General features: G+C 31.6%; 4 protein-coding genes across 10 annotated transcripts; 3 read left to right on the top strand and 1 right to left on the bottom strand.

The window, feature by feature from the left end:
• Positions 1–2386: 2386 nt before the first annotated feature.
• On the top strand, positions 2387–6347 carry LOC123891597 (outer dynein arm-docking complex subunit 2-like). Of its 2 annotated transcripts, none has more exons than XM_045941495.1 (2): positions 2387–3332; positions 4519–6347. In XM_045941495.1, exon 2 carries the CDS (start codon positions 4522–4524, stop codon positions 6205–6207), a length of 1686 nt encoding a protein of 561 aa, XP_045797451.1. In that variant the 5' UTR covers positions 2387–3332; positions 4519–4521; the 3' UTR covers positions 6208–6347. The 2 variants fall into 2 exon arrangements, with proteins under 2 accessions (XP_045797451.1, XP_045797452.1); XM_045941496.1 differs by lacking the exon at positions 2387–3332 and adding an exon at positions 4052–4170.
• Positions 6348–9369: 3022 nt separating this feature from the next.
• LOC123890252 (peroxisomal membrane protein 11C-like) lies at positions 9370–13648 on the top strand. Of its 4 annotated transcripts, none has more exons than XM_045939816.1 (8): positions 9370–9554; positions 11229–11442; positions 11720–11794; positions 11873–11947; positions 12046–12126; positions 12248–12322; positions 12426–12599; positions 13401–13648. In XM_045939816.1, the coding sequence occupies exons 2-8, from the start codon at positions 11251–11253 to the stop codon at positions 13437–13439; spliced, it is 711 nt and encodes a 236-aa protein (XP_045795772.1). In that variant the 5' UTR covers positions 9370–9554; positions 11229–11250; the 3' UTR covers positions 13440–13648. The 4 variants fall into 4 exon arrangements, with proteins under 4 accessions (XP_045795772.1, XP_045795774.1, XP_045795773.1 ...); XM_045939818.1 differs by having other exon boundaries at positions 9420–9554; positions 11248–11442; XM_045939817.1 differs by having other exon boundaries at positions 9521–9706.
• Positions 13649–15390: 1742 nt separating this feature from the next.
• Positions 15391–20708, bottom strand: LOC123889787 (F-box protein At4g00755-like). 3 transcript variants are annotated; one of them, XM_045939281.1, is made up of 6 exons: positions 20563–20708; positions 19838–20014; positions 17642–18061; positions 17409–17548; positions 16685–16803; positions 15391–16003 (listed from the first exon to the last, which is right to left on the bottom strand). In XM_045939281.1, exons 2-6 carry the CDS (start codon positions 19965–19967, stop codon positions 15724–15726), a joined length of 1089 nt encoding a protein of 362 aa, XP_045795237.1. In that variant the 5' UTR covers positions 19968–20014; positions 20563–20708; the 3' UTR covers positions 15391–15723. The 3 variants fall into 3 exon arrangements, with proteins under 3 accessions (XP_045795237.1, XP_045795238.1, XP_045795239.1); XM_045939282.1 differs by lacking the exon at positions 20563–20708 and adding an exon at positions 20442–20512; XM_045939283.1 differs by having other exon boundaries at positions 15808–16003; positions 16669–16803; positions 20563–20691.
• LOC123891914 (F-box/kelch-repeat protein At3g23880-like) lies at positions 20689–23153 on the top strand. Its single transcript, XM_045941783.1, has 2 exons — positions 20689–20692; positions 21865–23153. The coding sequence occupies exons 1-2, from the start codon at positions 20689–20691 to the stop codon at positions 23151–23153; spliced, it is 1293 nt and encodes a 430-aa protein (XP_045797739.1).
• The last annotated feature ends 1804 nt before the right edge of the window (positions 23154–24957 follow it).

Below are 24957 nucleotides of genomic sequence, written 5' to 3' on the forward strand. Positions count from 1 at the left end.
CTTGACCCCACAAGCATTTACAAACATTTTGCTTTGATGTATATTTCAATTTCCAACATCTTACCCAATTTGTTTATAGTGAAGCTATCTCTCAAATTTTTGTGAAACTAGCAATGTGAGACTAATAGTGTTGTGCAAATACAATCTCTCCATATTAGACAAGCATCGTAGATACAAACCGCATACATTTTATTTATAAAAAAAAAACTTTGTCACATTAAGAAGTGGACTTTTGTTATTCAATTTTAGTTATATCATATATTTTTGAGCTCTCAAGCCTTTTCTCCTCCTCCTCCTCTAACCGTAGTTGTCACAATTTTTTCTTTTCTTCTTGATCTACTAGAGAGAGGTGATTTAGGGTCAATTTAGGCCAAAAATCGCACCTCCAAAACGTTTTTATTTCTATTTTTAATTAATTAAGCGTGATTTCCACATATATATTTAGTATTTCTTTTGTTTGTTTTTGTGATTTCATCATCCTTTGTTTTGATTTGTCCGTCTTAGTGCGGAGTATTGTTATCCCGTCTTAGTGCAGAGTATTGTCATCCGTCTTGGTACAATGTTCTTTTGTTTCAGGTTGAAGGATTAAGGTTGATTCAGTGCAGATTCAATCAATGACTTTTGTGCCATCAACACTACAGACCCGGAGGCATCGATATTTCGGAAACTTCAGTATAGTCAAATATGTAGGCTTATGCAATATGCCATTTTATGCTATTAACACGGATGTTATGAGTTTGTTCGCAGATTTATCCTTTTTTGTTTTTAGCGGTTTTGAATGTGTATTGCATCGATGTACGCTTATCAATTTGAATGAATTGATACTTTTATTTAGTAAAAAAAAAAAGTGAACTTTTATAAAAATATTTTTTTTAGCCTTTATGTTTGTATTTCCCTTTTTTGATATTGTGCTTCTTTCTTTTTATTAATAGTTTTGATATTTTGATTCTAATTTTAATAGTCAATAAATATTATATGGGTAAATAGTGTTATACCCCCCTGCAAAATAGACGAGTTTTGCGTTACCCCCTGCAAAATATTTTTTTGAGATTACCCCCTGCAATGTCAAGATTCTTTGCGTTACCCCCCTGGCTTAACAAGTGGGCATATGACATGGAAGAATTTTGACGTGGCATGACACGTGGAAATTAATTTATTTTTATTTATTTTTAATTGTCAACTCATTAATTAATGTGGGTTTTTAATTAAAAAAATGAAAAAAAAAAACTTAAAAGTTGTTATATTTTTATGAACTTACTTAAAAGAAAGTTTTGTTTTTTTTTTTGACTAAAAGTTGTTATTATATATATATAAAAAAATTCTTATATATATATATATAATAACTAATAATAGAGTAACAAAAAAAAAACGAAGATGAAAAGAAACATAATAATAATAATAACTAATAATAATAGAGTAACCAAAAAAAAAAAACTGCAATCACATATTTTAACTAATATAACCAAAAAAAAAACTGCAATCACATATTTTAACTAATAATAATATTAGTTATTATTATTATTATTAGTTTTTTGGTTACTATTATTATTATTAGTTTTTTTTTCATCTTCGTTTTTTTTTTGTTACTCTATTATTAGTTATTATATATATATATATATATATAATTTTTTTTTTTTATATATATAATAACAACTTTTAGTCAAAAAAAAAAACAAAACTTTCTTTTAAGTAAGTTCATAAAAATATAACAACTTTTAAGGTTTTTTTTTCATTTTTTTAATTAAAAACTCACATTAATTAATGAGTTGGCAATTAAAAATAAATAAAAAAATAAATTAATTTCCACGTGTCATGCCACGTCAAGATTCTTCCATGTCATATGCCCACTTGTTAAGCCAGGGGGTAACGCAAAGAATCTTGACATTGCAGGGGGGTAATCTCAAAAAAATATTCTGCAGGGGGTAATGCAAAACTCGCCTATTTTGCAGGGGGTATAACACTATTTACCCATATTATATTATATGTTTTGTATGATTCTAATTTTAATAATCAATGAATATTTTTTAGAACTTAGTTCGTTATGTAATTTCTAATTTAGTTTGAATTACAATTTTTATGTCTAATTTACTAAAGTTTTTATTTTATAGCGGCGTTATATTTAGTTTGAATTACAATTTTTATGACTAATTTCCTAAAGTTTTTATTTTACAGCGGCGTTATGACATTTTATTTTTTTAATGTGTGAAACTTGAGAATATTGAGTAATTATTTATATATTTTTATTTATATAATAATTAAAATATATATTTAATTAAAAATCGTCCGACTCAATTAAACTTCAGTCTGATAAACTGAATTTTGAACCGATAAACTCACTGATTCGATGACCGATCCAATTCTAATTACCTTGGACCAATGTGTATCTGCACAGGGATTGTATTTGAGGAGTTTCTGCCTATGAAGCGAGAACCTCGTGCATACAACTCAAACCCATATACCAAATGTTTCATAAAAAAACAATCAAATCCAACCCCAACGGTCGCATTGGCTGTCGTAAGATTATACCGCGGCCGTTGGATCATCAAACGTGTCTTCGCCGTTGTTGACAGAGTAAAATACTGCTTTTTTTTACAGAGAGAATCTTTGTGAGACAACAACCCTGACACATTCATTATCTTCCATTTCTAGTGAGAGAAAATAGTTCAAACAAAGTTTGATTTTTTATTTGAATTGTTGTGTGTGTGTGAACTGAAACTGTGAATGTTTCATCTTACACTTCTTATCTTGTCGTTTTGTACTGAAGTGTGAAGCTCGTTTAATTCTTAGCTCTATGCGGAAGATTCTTCTGATTTTTTCAATATTATTTTTATGTTTGAAAAAAGTTTTTTTTTTTTTAGGAGAATGTTAACATGTGCATATATGGCACATGTTAAGGTAGTAAAAATAGAAATTATACCTTAGAATTTGTGCATTTTTAACTTTTCAAGCATTAAATGTCTTATATCATTAAATATTAAATTTCTATATTAAGATATTTTATCATGTGCCCTATATGCACATGTTAACAAGACCCTTTTTTTTATTATGTGCATTTTGTGTCTGTTTCTCCATTAATAAGCAGACACCATTTATGGTTTTTTTCTGATTTTGAGAAAACTGTTTCTGGGTCTTTGTCTTGGTGACTTTGGAACATGAAAGACACGTTTTTGCTTAGGATCAGTATGTGTTGTCTTCATTCATTATTCTAGAAGCATTCCATAACTTTTATTAGAGAGAGAGAGAGAGAGAGAGAGAGAGAGAGAGAGAGAGAGAACTGTGAAGTTTGAAGATCAAGCCAAACTGGGTTGCTTTTCAGTTGCTGGTTCTTTAAGGTTGGTTGGTCTTTGAGCCTTTTCCCTTTTGTTATTGTTATTGTTCTTTGCTTTCATCTCATGCTTGTGGAAATAAAAGTAGTTTTCTTTTTCTTCCTTTTTTATTTATTTTATATTTTACTTTTTTTTTTCTGAAGATTATATAAATTTTGTCTTTAGTATAGTTAGATTAGATTTTATGGGGCATGGAGTCTTATATCTTGTTAACTATATTCTGTTTTGTGTTTTACAGTAACACTTTTATAACCTGAACAAGAGACAAGAGTGTTTTAGGGATCATATGATGGTTATAATTTTTTAGAATATTTACATATTTAAAAAAAAAAAAAAACATTTTTTTTTCTGGTGATGATTCATTTTACGTATACAACTGTGGATAGAGACTTGTGTCTTTCTTTAGAAGGAAAACCTTTCCTTTTCTCATATTTATGAGGAGAAAATTGGAAGAAACACAGCTAAGCTAAGTTAAGATTTCTACTTAACAGTTGATATGGGTCAAACTCAAAGCCATAACTTTCATGGATGAAAAGTAAAGTTAGAGATATGTTTTTTGAACTGACCAATTTATCCCTTGAAGAAAGAATACCAAATTACCAATATTACATTTGTACTTAAAGGGTACTTTTGGAATTTGACTAAAATATCTGCCGACTGCTTCTTTATTTCATAGCATTATTGGTAGTTAATTAATTCATTAACAAAACCATTGATTAGTTTTAGTTAATTTTTAATGGATATGATGTATGTATATTATTATATACTATATGGTTGTAATTTTTAAGAGGCTTTAAATGAGGACTTGCTAAAGTAAGAGAAAAGACTAGTGGGACATGTTTAGGTACTTCAGATTTGTTGGCCAAGTCATGTTTTAAGTAAACAAGCTTTGTGTGAATTGAATTGATTATAATATCATATGAGATGCTAGAAATTTGTTGGACCATTTGTTTTATTGTGCTTCACAATTTTTCTATTGGAATCTTAATATATAATTTAAGGGTTTTATTTGATGATTGCAACTGCTCCACAACCTTTTTAAAATTTTCCATGTCAATTATTATCAATTTTTCTATTTGCAAATTGCCATCTTTGATCATTTCTTTGATTTCAAGGCTTGATTTTCTTGCAATTTCATTTGTTGTGGTAGTTTCTTTGTGATAATCATCTATTTTGCTTTTACCAAATCAAGATCATGGTGGAAGATGCTGTTGCAGTTGATGCAAGTTGTTCAACAGAAGATTGGTTGTTACATGCAAAGGAACTTGTTCCTATTGCTCTTGATAAAGCAAGAGAGGTTAAAGGTTTTCCTACTAGATGGAAAATGATCATTTCTAGATTAGAACAGATTCCATCCATGTTATCAAATTTATCAAGCCATCCATGTTTCTCAAAGAATGCTCTTTGCAAGGAGCAATTGCAGGCTGTGTCCAATTCCCTCAGAGATGCGATCAAATCAGCTGAATTGTGTTTGAAGGAGAAATATGAAGGTAAGCTTCAGATGCAGAGTGATCTGGATGCATTAATCGGGAAAATGGATTTGAATTTACGAGACTGTGGACTTTTGATCAAAACTGGTATGCTCGGCGAGGCTACTTTGCCGTTGACAGTGGCATCTGTGTCAGGTTCTGTGGAACAATCAGATTCTGCAGCACACAACAACATAAGGGAGTTGCTCGCGCGCCTTCAGATCGGTCACTTAGAAGCGAAACACAAAGCTTTGGACAGTGTTGTTGAAGTTATGAAAGAGGATGAGAAGAATGTTTTGGCTGTTATGAGTAGGAGTAATATTGCTGCACTGGTTCAATTGCTTACAGCAACATCAACAAGGATAAGAGAGAAAACAGTTACTGTTATATGCTCGCTTGCCGAATCAGGTAGCTGCGAGGATTGGTTAGTTTCTGAAGGTGTTCTTCCAGCTCTTATAAGACTTGTTGAATCAGGAAGTGCTGTAGGTAAAGAAAAGGCTGCGATATCGCTTCAGAGGTTATCAATGTCAGCTGAAACATCGCGTGAAATAGTCGGACATGGTGGCGTGTGTCCGCTTGTTGAGCTTTGTCAAACCGGCGATTCCGTTTCGCAGGCTGCAGCAGCTTGTTCATTGAAGAATATTTCAGCTGTTCCTGAGGTGAGACAGGTTTTGGCTGAACAAGGGATTGTTAGGGTTATGATCAATCTGTTAACTTGTGGAATGTTGTTAGGTTCCAAAGAATATGCAGCAGAATGTTTGCAGAATCTCACTGCAAGCAATGAGAGTCTAAAAAGAAGTGTTGTATCCGAAGGCGGTGTTAGGAGTCTTTTAGCTTATCTTGATGGTCCACTTCCTCAAGAATCCGCGGTCGCGGCGTTAAGGAATTTGGTTGGATCGGTTTCTGAGACAACTTTGGTTTCATTAGGATTACTTCCTCGTTTGGTTCATGTTTTGAAATCCGGATCATCAGGAGCACAACAAGCAGCTGCATCAGCAATCTGCCGAGTTTGCAGCTCAACTGAGATGAAGAAATTGGTTGGCGAAGCCGGTTGCATTCCCCTCCTTGTTAAGATGCTTGAGGCTAAACCAAGTAGTGCTAGAGGAATTTCTGCACAAGCATTAGCAAGCTTGATGACTGTGTCTTATAATAGAAGAGAAGTTAAGAAAGATGATAAAAGTGTGCCGAATTTGGTTCAGTTGCTTGATCCTAGTCCTCAAAACAATGCAAAAAAATATGCAGTTACTTGCCTTGGATTGATTTCTTCAAGTAAGAAATGTAAGAAACTAATGATCTCATATGGTGCTATTGGATATTTGAAGAAACTTACTGAGATGGATATTCCAGGAGCTCAAAAGTTACATGAGAGATTGGAAAGAGGGAAATTGAGAAGTTTGTTTGGCAAGAAATAGTGTAAAAAAGTGTTGCATCTTTTTTTTGGTATCATGATGCAAAATAGCCAAGACTGTATAAAGTGGAATGCACAAGATTGCTAATCCATGTACTGTAATCAATGTAACATTATTATATATAAATATTTAAACTTTGTTTATTCTCTTCTAAATTTTGGCTAGTGGTGGACTACGTTATTGAGATCAAGAATTGTAAATTTTTGGATATTTTTGTTTTACCACAAGAGAATGACAATTTTTTTTACGGCAGTGGTTGGGGAAGACAGAGGGTTTCACTGAAATCAACTTACTTACTGTTGGCAGTTGGCTCCTGGTAAGGTTTGTGCATTCTCTTGACCATACCATCACCATGTCCCTCAAACGTTGTTAGCTCTTCCTTCAAGCGATTCTTTGTCCTCAACCATATATTTTTTCAACTTTTTAACGCACTCTATCATTTCTTGAAATAAGTTTTGAAGAGTCAGGAATGATGTTTTGATGAACTCATAATCAGCAGTGGCGGCTTAGATATATGTGCAAGGTGTGCGACGGCATCGGGCCTCAAAATTTTGAGGGCCTCGGCTCAAAATTTTGAGGTCCTATAATATTACTTATATATTATTTATACCTATAAAATATCAGATGTATATTAACATATTAATTTTTAGGTCCTAAACTAATAGTTATATATTGTTAATGTTCATATAATATCATATGAGTATCAATAAATTAGTTATCTATGCTCGTAAATATAGTTTTAGTCCATTTATTCTTTCCATAAAATTTAAACTTAGATTAGGAGGTTCTTTTTGACATTATATACAAAGATAATTATTTTGTATTTCTTATCCCATTTGATTTGATGCAATCGGTTTAATATTGATAATCTATATGTTTACAAGAATAAAATTGATTTTTTTTTATATTATACGCAATTTAAATCGACAATTAAAAAAAAAATTAAATTTTTTATATTTAGGGCCGCTTTTATATTTTGCATAGGGTCTCCTAAAACCCAGAGACGCCCCTGATAATCAGTAAGCTGTAATGTGTATGGGTTGGGTGAATTAGATTGGAAGGCTAGAAAAATATACAATATATATGAAGATTTGACCGACAAACTTAATGAGGCTTTTTTTTAAGTAGCTAGAAGCGATTTTGTTAATATTGAATATAATAATAATATTTTGTGGTACCAACAATGAATTGGTCCAAGTCGTAGAGATCTTGGTCTCCTTAAGCATGTGATCAGGGGTTCGATTCTTGACTCATGCGTATGGAAAAAATTCACCTTGTGTGTCCCACATGTTCTCCAATGGAGATTAGTCATCAGCGGTGGAAACTTCGTATCAATATCATGGTTAAAAAAATTTGTACGTTAATTATTAATATTTTCAATCAATTATAGAGTGAGTATTAGAGAGAGTGTTCTCATCACTCCTCTTGCTCAGAAATCATCTTATAATTAGTATTTTTGTGTAATGAAAAATACTGGGAAAAGAACAATCATTATTGAATTGAGATTTCGATGAATTATTTTAGTAAAAAAAGTCTTGAAGATTTTAAAAGATTTTGTGAGATTGTATTGACTTTGTGGGATTTTAATGACATTTTCAACAATCACGATTTTCAACAATCAAAACTTTAAAGAATTTATTACACAGATTTTCTAGATTTCGAAGTACTTTATGGATTTTTATGATTTCAAATGATTCAGTGATTTGTTTTTTTTTTAAGTTATTGATTTCCAAAAATAAAATCCAATAATAATAACAATTAATTAATATTCAATATAACAAAATAAAATCAAACAAATAAAAAAAAAATTACGTTAAATTGTTACCAAAAAAAAGTTATGCTGAAGAATTTTGAAAAAATATAAAATAAAATAGGAGAATGTTAACTTGTGCCCTTAAGGGCACATGTTAAGAAGATAAATGTAGAAAAAATTTATTGAACTTGTGGTGTATTCAATTATCTAAACATTAAATTTTTTGTATCATTAAATACTATATTTCTATTTTTAGGTAGCTTAACATGTGCCCTTAGGGCACAAGTTAACATGACCCAATAAAATATCAGATGAAAAAAAAAATTACGTTAAATTGTTACAAAAAAATAAGTTATGTTGAAGAATTTTAAGAGTGGTATATGTATGATGATGATTAAACAATTTAGCAAATTGTTTTTTGTGAGTTGCATACGTTGAGGAAATTTTTATCTGACGCAAGTATATAATTGATTGAAAAGTATATATAATTCATTCCACTTGTAAGAGAAAAAACCCTGTAAAATTATGTCAGAGGTTTATAATTATATGTATGGACAATATAGCAAAGCCACTAGGTTTGGTCTAGTGGTGAGAGGTTTGGGTAGTATGTAATAGGTCCTGGGTTCGATTCTCAGCTCACTGTAAACAAAAAATAATAATAGCAAGTTGTAAGAGAAGAACATATTTTGAAGTGATGAGTTCCGATGTCAGTAAGGGAAAAAAGTCGGTGGGAGAGCATGAACAATCTCAAGGTTTGGAGTGAGATTGTTTGAGGAGTGTAGTACTCCATCGGGTCCTTGTTATAATAAGAAGTTTACTTTTTAGATTCATAGAATGTTTGATGTATCTGACACATATTATTGACTAAATACATCAAACATTTTATGAATCTAAAAAGTAAACTTCTTCTTATAATAAGGACCAGAGGAAATATATATATTTTCAACTAAAAAGTCTCATGAAATCCATTCCATAACAAAATTCATTAAAATCGGTAAACTTTTGAATACCAATGGACATTCTATAAATGACAAGAAAACTCAATTGAATATCAACAGATTTCATTGTCCTAAAAAAAAAAAATCTTGATTGTCTTAATTGAATATCAGAAGATTTACTTAACTTTTGCAAAAGTCTTGATTGAATACAACGAGTTTTTATAATAAAAAAATCTTTTAAAATCCTTTGAAATCTCAATCCAATATACCCCCTAAGTATAGCTCAGTTTCCATAGACATTACATGTAATACGTAGGATCGGTGTTCAAACTCTGGTACTCCCACTTATTTAGACACCGGGGTTTGAAGACAATTTGGGCCTCGAAGTGCGTGCTTTAACTTGCAAATCCCAATAGACAGCCCAAATCCATACACAATAAACTTCCCACGACCAGTTGACATAGGACTCATCGAACGGTTCAACATTTTTCCATACAATAATCCATTTTTGTCTGTTTATTTTGGGAAATACACAACCAAACAAGCCCTTATCATAACTCTATCTTTCACAGGCCCAAATCATCATAGTTAGTAGCTCTTTCTTCTCGCTCTTTGTGATTATCCAACACTATTCTCTCTTTCTTTGGCCATTTCTTTCGGTACTCTCTCTCTCTCTCTCTCTCTCTCTGCAAGATTTTTTGTGTCCTTTTTTTTTTTAATCTTTAGCAAATAGAATAGGGAATTCACGTGCCCCAGTTGTTCAATCCTTTTGACTTTGCAATTTCGGATACAAAAGTTCGAATCTTTTAAGGTGGGGTATGTCAATTTTGATTTTGGGTCAGCTCGATGAGATGCTATTGTGATTCTGAATTAAGATTTCGGAATTGGGTTGTTGAAATTTTATGATTTTCTTTGATGGTTTTGTTTTGCTATTATTTTGATTGTTATGTTGTTTTGTAATATGCTTTGTTACTGGGAAATTGATAGAAAAGAAGTGGAAAATGGAAGATTTAGAGGTTGATGTTGTTGTTTGTAACATAGGAAGGAACCTAACATGATTTGATGACTGGATGTTCTTTTGATTCTTGTCTTATTTGAAATATTATACTTTTGGGTTGATTTGGTGAAAGCTGTTTGAATATTCATTGTAATTCTGTTATTATATATAAACTTTGATGTTGATGACCTTATTTGCTTATTGGTTTCGATGATTTAGCATAGGGAGAGGAAAATTGTTCTTTTGGGTGAATTTGAGTAACCTTGCTCAACCTATTGATATCTATCAAATTCTTTTGTTCTTTCAAATAACTTCTTTTGCCTTTGAACTTGTGAAACATACCTTTGTTTTTATACTTTAAAGTGCCTTACTACTCTTTGTAGCACTAACAATTAAAAGCATGTCCGGTGTCTGACATTCGACTAATTATATTTCTCAAATTATTACGGGTGTCGACGTGTCGGTATCTGTGTCAGCTTCATACTTACTAACTAATCTATTCATTGACAAGGTTAAGAACATTATGTTTTGGGTTCTTGTAGAGATTTTTTTTGGACTATTTCTAGTTGTCTTCCTAGTTGTCTCTACATTTTCAAGGATAATGTTTTAGGAGATATCTTCCTTTTTATGACAAAAAACAGTGACATCATATAATTCATGCAGTCGATCCTATCGAGTGAAAAATAAAAACAAAAAACCTTTTGTTGTTGATGAGGATTAAATGGCCAATCAGCGACTAGTTGAGTGCTTTGAACATTGTGCGATTGCATTAGAGCGGTATGACGGAAATTTGGAAAAAAAATCAGGCAAGGAATAGGTATTTGGTCTGGTAGAGAGTTAATGCAATCAGCCAGGGAAATCAAAATTGGGTTTGGATTGAGTTTAATAAAAATAGAGCAGAATAGAAAAATATCCTAGGCCTAATACATCCAAGAAAAATAGGAGGTGCTTCACGTGTCTGGCAGAAAGATTTATACCTGAAATTATTTTGCTCATACCGCTTTCTTTGTTGTCTTGCGGTATCACTCACATTGGATTAGTCAATCCTAACATTTGGCCTAGTGAGGATTTAAAGAGGCTAAATGAACTCTTGCTTGATTGTGAAGTCAGAAGCATATGAGCTCAAATAAGGCTAAATGAAAACTTTGATACTAGCTTTGTGGTTATTCTTTTGAATATGAATTATATTGCAGCATTCTACCTATTTGTTTAACAATTTTTTATATGGCATTATATTTTTCTTTATAAACATTGCTATGGAAAGTAGATTTATATATCTAAAACTATTTTCCCTCCTCATTTAATAAGAACTGTTACGTGATTTTGTTTATGACAGTGGTTACTAATTATCGTAGAAAATGAGTACATTGGATGCAACTAGGGCAGAACTTGGCCTTCTTGTTTTGTATTTGAACAAGGCTGAGGCAAGGGACAAGATATGCAGAGCAATACAATATGGTTCCAAATTCTTGAGTAATGGGCAACCTGGTAAAGCGCAGAATGTAGACAAAACAACCAGCTTAGCACGAAAAGTTTTTCGTCTATTTAAGGTTAGATTAATTTTCTTTCAAAAACATGCTAGACCCTTCATCCACATCTTTTTGCCTATTTTTGCGCACAGTTTATAATGTAACATCCTCTTTGATTGTTTTGGTTCCGAGAAACATATAGAAATTCTAAAAGGAAAAATTAAAGTCAAATATTTTGCTTTGCTTAGTATTATCCATCGACAACATTCTAATTGATATTCTGGAATAGAAAATGATTCTGTGAATAATTAGTTCATGTAATAATAGTCATTCTTATACTTCACCTCTTTAATCACAGTTTGTCAATGACCTGCATGCGCTGATTAGTCCAACACCTCAGGGTACTCCCCTTCCCATAATTCTGTTGGGAAAGGTATGATAACTCTAACAACATTGTCTCTTTTCATCTTTAATTTATTTACCTAATGTCTTGTTGAATGGTGTTTTCCAGTCCAAGAATGCATTACTGTCCACTTTCTTGTTTCTTGATCAATTTGTGTGGCTTGGTAGAACTGGTATCGTAGAGGTAAGAAATAAACATTGTCATTAGCATCCCGTTGTTTGTTTCTGTATTATTATTACATGAGAATACCATCCAACAAAAATTTTATTGTGTAACTACAGAATAAAGAACGTACCGAACTACTTGGCCGGATTTCTCTCTACTGTTGGCTGGGTTCCTCAATATGTACTTCCTTGGTCGAGGTTTGTGGCTTATGCATACCTTCCTTATTGATGCTAAAACATATATATGCACCGATCATACCCTTTTTATTTCTTAGCTTTTTAAAACCTCTGTATGACATCATTATATGCGTTTGATTAGATTGGGGAGCTTGGAAGACTCTCTGGATCAATGAAGAAAATAGAGAAAGAAATCAAGAACAATAATAAATATGATGTATGTTGTCCATGCTCATCTTTAAATTCTTCAAAGTTTCTGTCTTTGGTTTATTTCGGCACTGCGATTTCTTTACATTTGTTAATCATTACTATGGATGCAGAATGAGCAATACCAGGCCAAGCTAAAAAAGTCAAATGAGAGGACTCTAGCTCTTATCAAAGCAAGCATTGATACAGTGGTAGCTGTTGGACTGCTTCAGTTGGCACCCGAGAAAGTCACTCCCCGTGTTACAGGGGCATTTGGATTTGTTTCATCTCTAATATCTTGCTATCAGGTGCTTGCTTCTTGCTAAGTATATTTAGATTTTGCTTCCTATTTTCCTTGGAGTCCCTAAAATTTTATATCTATGTTCTATGTGTATGATCGCACATACCAGTGTTGTCAATAGCGTGCTATAGCGGTGTAGCATACGGGAAAGGCCTCTTGTCGCTAAAAGACACACGGTAACCGCCATTGTAGCTGCTATAGCACTGCACCTCAGAATGATATAAAAAAAAAAATCCAAAGTAGCTCTTAAAGTTCAAACATTAGGCCTTTTTGCTTGGGGATTTTAGAAATTTTTGTAATAAAATAACACCAAAACAGCGCTAGGCTTTCCTCTCAATCTGTCTCACCGTCATTTTTCACCCTCTCACTAGTCAATCACAGCTAGTTATTGAGTTTTTATCCTATATATAATAAACTATATAAAAAATGTCAAAATAGCGGGCATCCTACTAGTGGTACCAATGAGTCAGAATTGTTCATGTGCTGTTTACCTGAGAGTGACATTGTGAGGAATTGTGTTATGTGTGGAGGAAACTATCATCGGGGGAGTGAACGTGTATAAATGTGACATTTAGGAGTATTTCATGCATCATGAATTGTGCATGCAACATGCTTGATACTCCAAGGGACATCGAGTGTGTGTATGCAATTGTGTATTATTTTAGGAAGGATGTCTTCCTAGATATTTCGTGTAGTTATTAAACTCTAAAATTTTACGGCAGAAAATATTGTCACCCTTTTCGTGTGTGCAATTATACTCCAGAGTATTTACTTTCACTGACAATGATCTCTGGTTGGTTTAATGCAGTTGCTTCCTCCTGCCTCTGCCAAGTCAAAAACATCGTGAGCTTGGAAGAATAAAATAGCTCCCGTCATGCTTCATTGTTGTTAAATAATTGTATGAATTTATCAGCAGATGTTAATTGGTATGGTTGCTTTTGTCTTAGTAGAAAACAAGGTCCTGATTGGAGTTGTTTTCAAAAACCATTTTATTGTTTCGGATTCGGTCCTTAAAACTCTTTGGATTATTATAAATATATATATTTATCCTCTTAAGATATGCAATGTCAAATAAGCTCTTTAATGTTTTATTGTAAAATTACATCAAATTTGGAGGTGAGGATCGAACTTAGAACCTCTAGCATACTACTCAATTCATTTACCATTAGACCAAACCTAATTGCTTGAGATACATTGGATTTATTATTGAAGAGAAAATTCGATGCTTATAAATGAAAGAGTTGTATGATGTATGGTGGAATTGTAAGGTCTAAATTGGTTATTTATTCACACATTGATTTTCGAATTATCTTTCAAATTTTAGTAAGTTTAAATTATGATGTATTTTACATTAATATTTTAATGAATATAGTTGTGAATTTTTGCTTGTTCTTTGAAACCGAAGCTAAATTCATTGCGGACACTTAATAAAGGATTGGAAATATGATTATTAATTTGCTTGCAAGTTTAATGGAGAAGAGATAAATTAATACGCAAATAGAAAGAACATAGGACTTTGTAAAAGGAGGAGAGTTTTGAGGGTTTCAATTTTTCTGTAAAAGATAAAATCTTTTTAATTTGGAGACGTAAAAAAAATGTTTTGAAGGAAATGTTTTGGAGTTACAGTTACCACTTGAGTTTGGCCCTGTTTCTTATTAAAAGAATTAGAGAAATAAAGTAAAGAAGTAGAAAATAAGGAGAAATTGGCTCAACCATAATTTTTTAACCACTTTACTACTTTTAAGGTGAAGAAAAAAAGTAAGGTCAAACTTACCCTAAATACAACCGTTTAGATTTATTTGCTGAGTTTTATATAACTTGGATTTTTATTTGATGCAAAAATTGAGAGTTTCCCTTTGAGAGGAAATATAGTAGTAAATATGTCTTAGTAAACAAAAACAAGTAATCCTTTTCAATAAATATAAAGTAATTTTTTTTTCTTTCTAAACTTCATAAATATTGTATGAGAAAAATTCTAAATTCATAAAATGTGTTCTAAAAAAGTAACTTGTATTTACCAAAATTTTTAAACAAAAATTAGACACCGTATAAAAACACCATATAAAAATACATCTAATATCTAAATGTATCTTTAGATGTAATAAAACTAATATCATAAAATAAAAAATGTGAGATAAAAATAATAAATCAGATAGTAACGGTGTCAGCGTCTGAATTTGTGTAAAAATATATTTTGCTTAGAAAAAGGGGCACCCGTAATATGACCCTATTTTTTGTCTTCCACCCATGGGCCTCTTTTTCTAACTGTCGATAGCAGGTCACCTTTTTTAAGTTGAGAAAAAAAAAAAAGTCAAACTTTATCTTCTGCTTTATTCCAAACTAACTGTCTAGTGCATTGATTTGCCAATTTCAAATCCTGTTGTAAAATGTAAGACATATTTCTATTCCCAATTCTATTTGTACTGAGTTTGGCGTCCGCGTAGTTGAATTTAAAAAGTTCAGATCTACAAATTTCCTAACATTGATTCATCCTTGCAATCAAATTAAAGAAATTTTCTACTAACATAAAATTTTATTTGATCAACAGTATAGTGACAGAGAAAATAGATTCCCTAATTCCAAAACAAAACAAAAACTGTAGAGAGAAAGATATGAACATGGGGATGATTCTTTTGTCATGTATGTCGTTCCTCATCAAGGAGTCCAAGAGGAATATCTGACATGTGTAATTATTGTTTAAGTTTCTTCCATTCGGATTTCAGAATCCAACAAATAACTAAATTAATTAATTTAAGACTAGTACAGAACTTAAAAGTGACCTGCTACAGACAGTTAGGTAAAGAGGACCATGGGTGGAACACAAAAAATAGGGTCCATATTAATACTTACAATGTAATACTCAAGTTTCAGGGATTGATACAAATACAGCATATGAATTTAATTTAAACAACTTACAATGTAATACTTGTCCCACATCAAAGACCATAATAAGATACTAGGAATCAAGTAAGTAGTAAAATCACAGAAAAACCTGAACTTAAGGTTAAACAAAGGGTATACAGCGAAACTGGATTCATTAAAATGACTCCTCACGAGAATAATCTTAAATTTTTCTTGTCTCCTTTATTGGTTTGGGGAGGAGGAATTGTCGCAGTTTGTGCCAGCAAAGATCACAAGACATCATCATCTTCAACAAAATCATCAACTTCATATTCTTCCTCATCCCAGCCATCCACAGCTCCTATACCCATCGCATGTCCCCGCAATATATCCACAATCTGTTGGAAATCTCCATCGGTTGTAATTTCTCCAGACTCATCTTCAGAAGTCGCTGAGGGTTGACAGTTAGCCCGATGGTCTCTCTTCAACACAAACATTCCTGAGGGTCCAAGAATATCAACAGTGAATGCTGGTGACAACTGGATCCCCTGAGCTTGAACATGAGAAACACTGCATTCACAATTGTCTAAGTCAGGAACATTGCACAAATATCTAAAATATTATATTTATGCAATGCTTAGGTAGTGTTTGACATGCCCCTTTTCAGTCAAATCAAAGTGTATCCCTTTCTTAGGGACACTACAAATGAAATTATAAGTATAAAATGGAACAGACAGGGAAAATTCAATAAAGATGAAAGAAAAAGGAGAACGAAAGATATAGTTTCATAATCCTGTTGGTATTGAAATGATTCTGATTACAGTAATGAGAGGCACCAATAGCTCAAGGTGGGGAGTAGGTAGATGTCGTACTGAGCACAAATGAAGAAAAGTTAAAGTAGTGAAAAATCTGCATAAAGGCTTTATAAGTATACAAACCAAGGAATATATGGACCAAAGTGAGTTGCTTTATAAGTATAAAAACCAAGGAATATATAAGTTTTTTTTTTATAATTCCTAAAGTTGACAAAAGGATTAGCTTCGAAATAGAAGGGACAATCAGTATGGAATGCAACACTTTTCAGCAATACTACTCAAGTTAACATTATTTGTGCACGCAATAATATTAAATTGGAGTTAAAACCAAGCACTGCATAAAGGCTTGTTGTGAATTTATTTAGGATGCTACAACTAATCTGACAACAATTTTAATAAAACCTCAACACACAAGTTTACCAATGAAGAAACGCACCAAATGTACAATAAGCCATCCATTTCTTGCCTCTGTACCCTTTCCAAAAGCTCAACCTGCAAGATACCACCAATACAGAGTACAGGTTCTGGAAGCATGAACTTTTGTAGCCGGTTTTCCTGTTCACAAGGAATCATTTTCAGAAAAACATAAAACAGTTTCCGTTGTTAAAAACATGAGTCGGGAGTTACTCAAGCAACATTATTTGAACATTGGAGTTATTATTTAGTCATGCAGCTTTCATTTAATTTTTCTCAGCAACATCAAGCTAGGTCATTCTACTCCGTCCATCCAAAAATATATGTCACTTTGGCACATGGGTTAAATAGTTAGGGTATCCTTTAATTCTGAATGGAAAAGAAAAATTGTGAATTAATTTACAAAATTGCCCTTCAGTAATAGTACTGGAAAATTGCAAAAAGAGAGAATGATAAATAGTTAGGGAATCAGAAAAACAAATACTTGATTGATATTATAAAATGAGACAATTTTTTCTTGCTAGAGTGGCTTATATTGTGGGACGGGGGGAGTACTATGGAGGGTAATACGTTTTCTGATCATCCAACAAAGTTATTTTTCAATTTACTTACAATATTTATATAGCAGGGCATCCTTTAATAGCAAAGCATGTCTAGTTTTTGGTATCAAGCTTCAGGAAATCAATGTAAAAGAAATTATTCAATGAAAACAAGCACAGAAACTAGCTTAGATATAAGTTACAAACCTGAGCCATGGGAAATTCCGGTGATGTATAGGTCCATACAAACATTTCATCAGATAAATCATTTAAAGAGGCTTTAAGATGACCCATTTTAAACCTAACAGATTTTGCTGAATATATAGGTGACCCCATCTGAAAGTGAGCTGGACAGTTAACAAAAACAATGTCAGCAAAAAAGCATAGAAAGGTAAAATAAATTAGTCGAACACATAGTTTATGAAGATTTCAAATATCACCTTGGAAAGGCTGAATATTGATTTCTTTGATAATACATATTTGAGAGGCCAACTGGTACGTTAATGTCTCAGGCACATTGGGATTACTTTGTCCACTACTTGACCAATAGGAAAATCTACCAGCAATATTGTCTCTTTCCTCTAGAGTTTGATCAATGCTCTCCTGAGGGAAATTATCAGTGCTAGAAGCACAAATTGCTTTAGCTATGCAATCCATAGCAATAGGAGATAAGCAGAATCTAGCAAAATAACTAAAGACTCTATGATCTTTCCATAGAGCTAGAGATTCCATAGAACGGCTAGATCCAACCTCTGCATGTCCCTTCACTCCATTCTGGTTCAGTTCAACAACGCAGGCAACTCTAGATAATTGAGGAAACATTCTCAAGCACAACTGCTTAGAAAGGCCATTTTCAACCACTGCAAACCATAATATCAGTTAATCATTGCAATAAATATTTTCAATTGAAATTTGTATCTGTTGAGAACGAGAAATCCAGTTGTGAGTTGTGACTGGCAGTATCCACTGGAATGAACTTATTCTTTCATTTGATAGGTTTCTTTTACAGGAAACGAACAAAAAATAAAATTTAGAATATACAAGAAAACAAGACCAATATAGCTCACCTTCCAAACCCAATTCATAAGCATCAAGGGTTGCTAACATAATACATCAAAGGGAAGCCAATACTTGATCCTATCCCATATCAAGATCAAAGATAATTCATGCAAAAATCTTATCATTACTTTCCAGCCAAGCATACTAAACGATATACTGACAATGTCTATAGTCCCTACTTAAGACATCAAAATGATCAAATTATCATTTATTTTAAAATTGGCACTTTTTTTAAAGTTAGCCGTAGTGGCTTCTAAAGAAGTAGTTTGTTGAGATATTAAATTTCACTTAGCACAGCATGTGCAGGTATGTCACATATTTATATTTATTCTTGTTAAACAGTGGCCTTATGCCTGAGTTAGCCTTCAGCCTTCATGTCTACATCACATTTACTTGGTTACATGCATATGTACTCAAAATTGGTATAAATACATACATTCATGAAATGTTTATCTCAGTAATTTAAAGGGTTAAATATGTTTTTGGACCCTACAAAATGGTGACCTTCTAAGTTTAGTCCTTAATTTTTATTAAACTTTTAGTCCCTGGAAAATTATCATGCACTCGGTTTTGGTCCCTAATATTTAAGACAACTTGTATTTTTGAATGAATTTTTCCCAGATATGTTTAGATTTAGAACATCATAAAAAGTTCCTCTAGATAAAACGAGCTCAAAATTTGAATTTTAGGTCATGATTTTCGTTATTTTTATCTTGAACTTTACCGTTTAAAAAATTCATATCATGATAAACAATTCTAAATTTTAGTAAATCAACTTTATATGATATTTTAAACATGCCTATAAAAAATCATTCAAAAATTTAAGAGTTCAATGATAATTACACAATTTTATTTTTAGTAGGTACTAGAACTATGTGCAAGAATTTTTTTTATTAGTGCTACAAATTTAATAAAAATTAAATAAGGACCAAGCTTAGAAGGTCACCATTCTATAAGGTCGAAAATGAAAGTGAGTGCATCTTAGAGGGACCAAAACAGTGCTTTACTATAAATTATGCAAAAAGTTGGATACTCATAAAAACAAACTATAGCAAAGGGAGCACGATTCTAAAAGGATAAGATCAGAAGTATGATAGTTATGACATATTTTATAAAAGGAAACTTGGGCAGAAGGATATAGCTAATCATACCATTATAGGAATGTTTCCTTATTCGGCGAGGGAAGAGAAAATAGATCCGTATCTGATTGATTAAATAGCAGAATGTTCTCTGCCATTGTTTTTATGCATGATTTGAGTGGTGAATTTTACCCTAGGAGAGCTAAGGCCTCTCGAAGTACCTCCTTTATCATTTACAGCTTATTTCCTTTCATTTTAGTCTTCTGTTTGTATTGTGAGCTAGATCCCACATGAACTCTAGCTATTTCCAGTAATAAGAATTTCTATTCACTACTATATTCTACTGTTTTATTTTATTGATCAATGTTCAGTAGTAATCGAGATCGAGTCCTATCAAAGTATAATGAAATGTAAAATGTATGCCACCGAGGATCTAAACTTGAACATCTCATGAGACTTGGGGATAAAAATAAAATACAGAATACAGATATAACTCACCAAAGTCTCTCCAAGTTCGCGAGACACAGCTGACACGGACTAGATCTGCTGGATCATCCAGACACTTGAAAATTTTGAGAGATGTATCAGGATCGAGCCAGTTCGAAAAATCATTGCGATGGTCCATCATTGACTTGGAATTTGGTGAATAAACAAAACTAGGTTATCTTCTAAAACCTGAAAAACATATTTGAATGAAAAAGGTTAACTGCAACAGTCGGCATAAACTTCAAAGTGAAACAGAAGATCCAAATATATCTATATAAAAAAAAAGTCTTATTTTATAACATTTTTTAACTTATCTATATAAAACCAAAATTGAAACAACAATCCATGCATTAAAAAAAGTGATTTTTTACTTCATTTTTCTTATTCCTCAGATATATAATTTCAAAGTAACGGGGTTACATTACAGAGAATGGGAAAAGAAAAGAAAACACGAATTAGGCCAATCAAATCATGACACACAAAAAAAAAAAAATTACTTTAATCGCCTCAAACATGATCAATCAAGCAAATAGCCAAACAAATTCAAACATAAAAACAAAAACCAAAGGAATTGAGATAAACGGGTCATGAAATTCAGATAATTGGGTTAACAAACCTCGCCATTAAAAGAAGGGGAAATTGAATTAAGAGGCGAAATTTGTGAAGAACAATTAAAATTGAAGTAATAATAATGAAAGATGTTAAAGAAGAATTGTGGATAAGATCGAAAAAAATACCTTTGATGAGTAGAGGAAGACACGTCCCCCTGGAAGGAGCGAAACCCTAGAAGTATAAGGCAGAGTAAATCGCACAAGAAGAGAACGCTTAAAACTGGACGAATTTTTTTAAAAAAATAAATATTAATGTGTATACTTCTTCTATTGGATATTCTAAAATTTTGTTTTAATAAATAAATTCTCAACACAATATGACCAAAAAAATATAAAATAAATATAGTACTGTATCAATATTATAAGAAAGTTTCTATGAAATTATAAAAAAAAAAACACAAAGTTTCTATGAAAAAAAATTATATATAAGAAATTTAGAGGTTTATCATAAAAAATATTTTATTATAAAAAAATTTGAGTTTATTTAGTTTATTTTATGTCTCAAATGAATATTACATTAATTTACTTATTTTTTGAAAAGGTAAAAAATAATAATAATATTAAATCGAGCCCAAACATAAAAAAATATTAAGGCTCTGTTTGATAGCTTATAGCTTCTGGTCGATAACATTATGTGGTGTTAGATAAAATTAGCGATTCAACTTAGCTGATAAAAGTAAAATGACATAAAATACATTCTTAATTAATAATAATTTTTTGCTTAAAAAAAATATTTAAAATAATAATTTAAATTTATTAATGTAATATATCTTTCTTGTTTTTAAAAAAAAAGAATGTAATATATCTTTTATACATTATTGTTAAATTAATTTGTATATTCTGACTCTATAAAAAAAAATTGTATATGTTGAAATTTTATTTTATTTTAAAAATTATTTTTATTTTAATATAATATATTTTTCAAGTTTTAAGTGTATTGTGTAAAACTACCTATTTGGTCCCTTACGTTTATTTTAAGTTTCAAATTAGTCATTTTCGTCAATTTTGTCACATGTGGCAGCCAATTTAAATATGTTGACTGACACGTGGCACTTGGACACATCGACACGTGTACTGTTCAAACGGTGTTAGTGACAAAACTAACGGAAAGGACTAACTGAAACCTAAAATAAACTTAAGGGACTAAATTAATATTTTTTAATACTAAGAGATCAAATTAAAACCTAAAATAAACGTAAATAAGTAGTGTATATGAACTTCAAAGAGTAAAAAGAACTCAAGTTGATTAAGGTAGTCCAACCAGTTAGTTAGTAGAGCAAAACTGCGCTAGTTTTTTTTTTTTTTTCAAGGAGTCCCACATCGCCCATACGTAAACATTTGAGAGAAAATTTGGTTATAAAATAGTAGTCCCTGGCTCCCAACTTTTCTGTAAGGTGAAGTGACCGGGTTGTTTTGGTACTTAAACAGATTTGCGCTGCATTTGTTCAAACAAATATGAATATGCAATTGGCAAAGAAGAAAAGAAATGTATCACTCTGCCGTCTACGGTGGTCCTCCCTCATGATCTCATCGTCGAGTTACTTTCCTATCTTCCGGTAAAATCTCTTGTCCGATTCAGGTCTGTTTGCAAGTCTTGGAAAACTGTAATTTACGATCCCACTTTTGTGAAATTGCACCTCAAGAGATCACCAACAAGAAATCCACTCTTTACACTAACAACGTACCATGTACCACGTACTCTTGGATATTATTACAGTGTCATTCCATACCCCATATCTCGCTTCATTGAGAACCGGTCATTCAACCTTTCCGTCGATCCTTACTATTCTTTGGAAGACAAAGAATGTTCACATATAGTTGGTACCTGCAATGGATTGATCTGTTTGTCTCATTATTCTTACATTGATGATCAGTTTAATAAAGAGTTCTGGCTCCGTTTGTGGAACCCGGCCACTAGGACAATATCTCCACAATTTGGGTATTTTCGTGGTTTTTATGTTTTCGACTTTAAGTTTGGTTATGACAATTCAACCGGAAAATATAAGGTGGTGGCATTCCGTTACCATAATCAGAAAAGCAATGTGAGAATTCTCAGTTTCGGTGATAATGTTTGGAGAGATATTGAAGGTTTACCTGCTGTTCCTGTTCATCTTCATTTTAATTATCATGAACATGCTGCTATTGGTTGTGTATATTTGTGTGGTAGCCTTAACTGGTTGGCTATTCACAATATCAATGAGTATAACTATAAGGATATTACAGTTGGGCAATTTCTTATTGTTTCACTTGATTTAGGGACAGAGACATATAATCAGTATATGCTACCTCGTCGTGTTGATGGAGTTCTGTCAGGAACGCCAACCGTTAGTGTGTTAGGGGGCTGCCTTTGTTTTTCTTATTCTTACAAAGAAACTGATTTTGTTATATGGCAAATGAAGAAATTTGGGGTTGAAGATTCTTGGACTCAATTTCTTAAAATTAGTTTTCATAATCTTCAAGTAGAGTGCAACTTTAGTAAGCCTAGGATGATGCATTATTTTGAATTGGTGCCGTTGTTTCTTTCTGAGAATGGTGATACACTGGCGCTTACGAGCATTGGAGATTCCAATGCAATTCTCTATAATTTGAGTGATAACAGAGTAGAGCAAACAAAATTTACTGCAGCTAGAATTACTACTAGTGGTTGTAGTCAGTGGCGGAACCAGAAAAAAATTACTGGGTGGGCCGCTAAAAAATTTATGACTTATAATTTATGAGTTTGTATTGAAAAAAAAAATTAGTAACATTTTTTTATGATTTTATAGCTTACTACTTTATATATAGTTTATGAACTAATATTCTTACTTGCACTTGAACTAATATGCATACCGAGTGACTTACAATCATTCATAATAAACTCTAAACTAATATTTTCATTAATATTTGTACTAATATCTATACTGAATAAATTAAAATCATTAATAAATTAATACTCTATACTTATAAAAATATTTTTTTTGGGGGGTGGGGGTGGGCCGTGGCCCACCTCAGCCACCCCCTAGTTCCGCTGATGGTTGTAGTACTAGTAATATAACTTGCTGGTACATGGCCATGGATTTTGTTGAAAGCTTAGTTTCAACTTTTTGAAAGTAAGTTCCTCTTCCATGGTTTACTTGTTTGAATTTGAATTTATGTTCATTTGTATATGTTGTTTTCATTATAATTGATTATGTGATTATTCTTAGTGTATATGATATGATTGTTTAAGTTAATTGTATATTTGAATGACTATTTATTTGCTCTTGTGACCGACTTGACACTCCCCTGGTTTTAATGAATTTGTTACTATTTTCATATTATTATCAATCAACTAGAAGATGATTCTGCTAAAAGGAAATTCAATCTCTCTTGTTCATTATTTGTGTTTGTCATCCAAATATTTTAAACAAAACAATAATTGAATGAATGAAAGATTGAAGTGAGAACAGATTAATGAGTCATTTTTCAAGTTAAGTTTATGTGTCATTCCTATGTTTCCTTTGGTTGCTGTATCAGTAATTAGTTTCATGGATTATCAGTTTTGAACTCTTACATGCATTATATATCTGAAAATGTAAGTGTCTGTGTGTGTGTGGAAGGACTCTGCAAGTAAGAAATAAGATAAATGATTTTCCATGTTTGTTTGCATGATCCAATAAGTAAAGAAAAGGCAAATTCCTAATCCTACTATCTTGGTAATTTGACAGGAAAGGAAAAGGCAAGAGTACTTATGCAAGATAGTAGGAAGTTAAACAGATTCAAGAACTCTCTTACTCACTAGTGTTATTTTCCCATTGGATGACATGTCTGAAAGATATTAGATTGATTTTTAGGATTAAGATTTTGGTTTGCTATTTTTCCTTTGGCTATTTTAACAATTACTATTTTTAGTTTTTTTTTTTTTTACAAAGACAAAATGATATTCATTTATTCAAAATTCAAATTGATACAATACATCAAATACAATCACATATTCAACATCACTAAAAACGTAAAAGGATGAAATTGCGAACAAGCTGACAACATCCAAATTATAATGGCATACGACGGCAAATTGCCTACTATAAATAATATGATAAAATTAAAGTGTTTTTAGCTATTTTAATCACTAGTGTGCTTGTTAAAAATTTGTTATAAAATATTATTAAAATATGTGTGAAACTATTGTTAAAATAATTTTTATGTATAAGTGGTCGACACTTGTTAAAAAAATAATAATTTATTATTTAAACATGTTTAGCATTTCATTCATAATAATATGATCGATACATGTGGATACATATATGAAAATATTAGAGCTAGTTAAAGATGTGGTTCTTATTTTGAAGCTATTTATATTTATTTTATTCTTTCTATATTCTATAATCTTTTTATTGTTTTTGTTTTGTTCATATTTTTAAGCATATATTCATATATAATCTTTTTATCCTTACAAAAAAAATATGATCGCTTTATTGATTATATGTTTTCTATAATTTGTTTTTACTGAACTTTTTATAATTTTTTTATTGACTATTTTATTCTCTCTTCTTTTTTTTATTT

Source organism: Trifolium pratense, linkage group LG6 (assembly GCF_020283565.1).
Source record: "Trifolium pratense cultivar HEN17-A07 linkage group LG6, ARS_RC_1.1, whole genome shotgun sequence".
Lineage (NCBI taxonomy): Eukaryota > Viridiplantae > Streptophyta > Magnoliopsida > Fabales > Fabaceae > Trifolium > Trifolium pratense.